We start from the raw sequence: 2,352 nt of genomic DNA, 5'->3' as shown, positions 1-2,352 counted from the left end.
TGTGTGTGTGTGTGTGAAGGGAGGTGGAGACTGACTGGATGGGTTTCATCCAGTCTAGCCAGCTTGATCCAGCTGAAGGAAACGGAAACTTGATACAGTTTGTCATAAACATTCAAACCAGCCGAGTCCAGTTTACTATTATTAGGAAGGTTAGTAGTAGTACTATTTGTAGCAGTAGTAGTACTTGTTGTAGCAGTGGAACTATTTGTCGTATTTGTAGTAGTAGTATTTTTTATAGTGTTGGTATTTAATTTGCATGTTTTCAGTCCAGCTTTTCCAGCAGATTAGATGCCAAAAACACTCACATCATTTACATTTATTTCAAAGAAATCCAGTTTTCATGAAGTAATAATAGTACAAGTTGTAGTAGTAGTAGTAGTTGTATATTTGTGTTTCATGCATGTTTCTGCTTTAGTTCAGTTTTTTTCAGCAGATTACCTCACCGATTCTGCTTTCAGCATTTACACACTGCAGAAAAATGCTATTATTATTATTATTATTATTATTATTATTGATGAATCCTGCTTCTTTTGGGTTCTGCAGTTCCTGACCAAAAACCCGGCGCGGCGTCTCGGCTGCGTCCCATCGGAAGGAGGCGAGGACGCCGTCATCAGCCACTCCTTCTTCACCGGCATCGACTGGGAAAAATTAAACCGCAAAGAAATAGAGCCGCCATTCAAGCCAAGGATTGTAAGTTATTTAAAAAGGAGAGAAAAACTCCACTGGTGGCACATGAAGCCAGAAAGACACATACACTGTAAAAACAAACAGCTTCCTGGTGTGGTATCATGGGAAAAAATCAGCCAGAGGTTAAATTTGCAGATTCTGGAAGATGCCGCATTAATCTTTCATTTTACATTTTTTAGAGTCTAAATTGAACTATTTTGTCGTAATGACAAAAAGAGGATCTACGGTGGTGGCAGTATGATGCTTTTCTGCTGGAGTACATTCAAGCTGCACTGCAAAAACACAAACACTTAAAACAAGACAAAAGACAAAACTAACTTAAAAGTAACTGGTAAGATATGAGAACTTGTTTTAACTCAATAATAACTTAATGTTAATAAAAATACCAGTTATCAGTCATATAATCTGTGAAACAAGACAGTTTGACTTAAAACAAATTCTTGTTGTTCCAATTTTAAAGGAGATTCTATAAAATTTGAACAAATTGTTTTTAACTTTCTGATTTTGGAAAAAATTCTAAAAAAAAAAAAAAAACTAAATATTTGGTATTTTGAAAATGGAAGTAATGATTTAAAACGGGAAAAGTTTGGTTCAATATTATGTAAATCAAATAAAAAATATAATTAGGAGTTAATGCAGTTGTCTTTTTATACAGTAAAATATGCAAATAAATATTTCAATTCCTTTTTCAACTAATAAAATGAACATTTTACTGCCTAACTTTAATTAACGATTGATTATTTGTAGCAAATGATGCATCTTAGGCTAAAATAATCAACATGTTTAGTTATCAATACAGCGTAGGGAAAATCTGGTGGTTATTTTTTTGGATTAGTTGATTAATAATTGGACAGAAAAAGGTGCTTAAAAGTTATTTTTAATTTTTTTACAGAATTTGAACCAGGTGAGTTTTTGAAAGAACATATTTACAGATTAATGTTTTTCTAATTTTAAATACATAATCTATATATGTATAGATTTCTTTGCTCTGAGAAAGTTAATTACTAAATTACTAAATTAGTTAAGGATTATATAAATAATTGTTTCATCGCGATTAATCAGATGAATCGTTTCAGCTCTAAATGTAAATATCTTTTCTTTCTTCTCTTGTATTTATGGTTGTTGGTGTTTTATTCTGACATTTTCCTCTCGTTTCTTTATTATTTTCCAGAAAACGCCTGAGGATGTGAACAACTTTGACCCGGACTTCACCCAGGAGGAGCCGACGCTGACCCCCATCGACGACCCCGTAATCCCTTCCATCAACCAGGACGAGTTTAGAAACTTTTCCTTCACTTCGCCTGACCTTCTGGACATCTGAGAGGCTCCACTCCTGGCATTTATCTCACAGTTTTCCTCCCAGTTTATACTGAAACTTCTCGAACTTTGTCGCCGTCTCCCTTCTGCAGAAATGTGAGGAAATGTCTCAAAAAGACGTTGGACAACTCATGGAGACACCGGACGTTAGCTGAACTCCTCTGCACTCGTTTAACCCCGGATGTTGCATTTTTCATCTGATTTTTATTGTTATTTTTACTGTCAGATGGATTCACTGGCACATTCAACCGTTCTGTTGTAATGGATTTTCTTCCTATTCCTTCAAATGGAAAAAATACATTTTTTAAAAAAAGAAAATAATAAAATTGTTCTGTGTTCAGAAACACA

General features: G+C 34.2%; 1 protein-coding gene across 2 annotated transcripts in view; it reads left to right on the top strand.

Annotated features, from left to right (window-relative positions):
• Window positions 1-2,352, top strand: part of prkcha (protein kinase C, eta, a) — a 46,681-nt gene extending 44,329 nt beyond the window's left edge. For both annotated transcript variants that reach the window (XM_015021241.1, XM_015021240.1), the window contains exons 13-14: window positions 544-690; window positions 1,859-2,352. In XM_015021241.1, the coding sequence (XP_014876727.1) occupies window positions 544-690; window positions 1,859-2,008 (297 nt within the window). In that variant the 3' untranslated portion in view covers window positions 2,009-2,352. The remainder of the gene's footprint in view (window positions 1-543; window positions 691-1,858) is intronic.

Source organism: Poecilia latipinna, unplaced genomic scaffold (genome assembly GCF_001443285.1).
Source record: "Poecilia latipinna isolate Pla-1442-1.1 unplaced genomic scaffold, P_latipinna-1.0 Scaffold2750, whole genome shotgun sequence".
NCBI classification, from domain to species: domain Eukaryota; kingdom Metazoa; phylum Chordata; class Actinopteri; order Cyprinodontiformes; family Poeciliidae; genus Poecilia; species Poecilia latipinna.
This window is presented reverse-complemented; position numbering and strand designations above follow the sequence as displayed.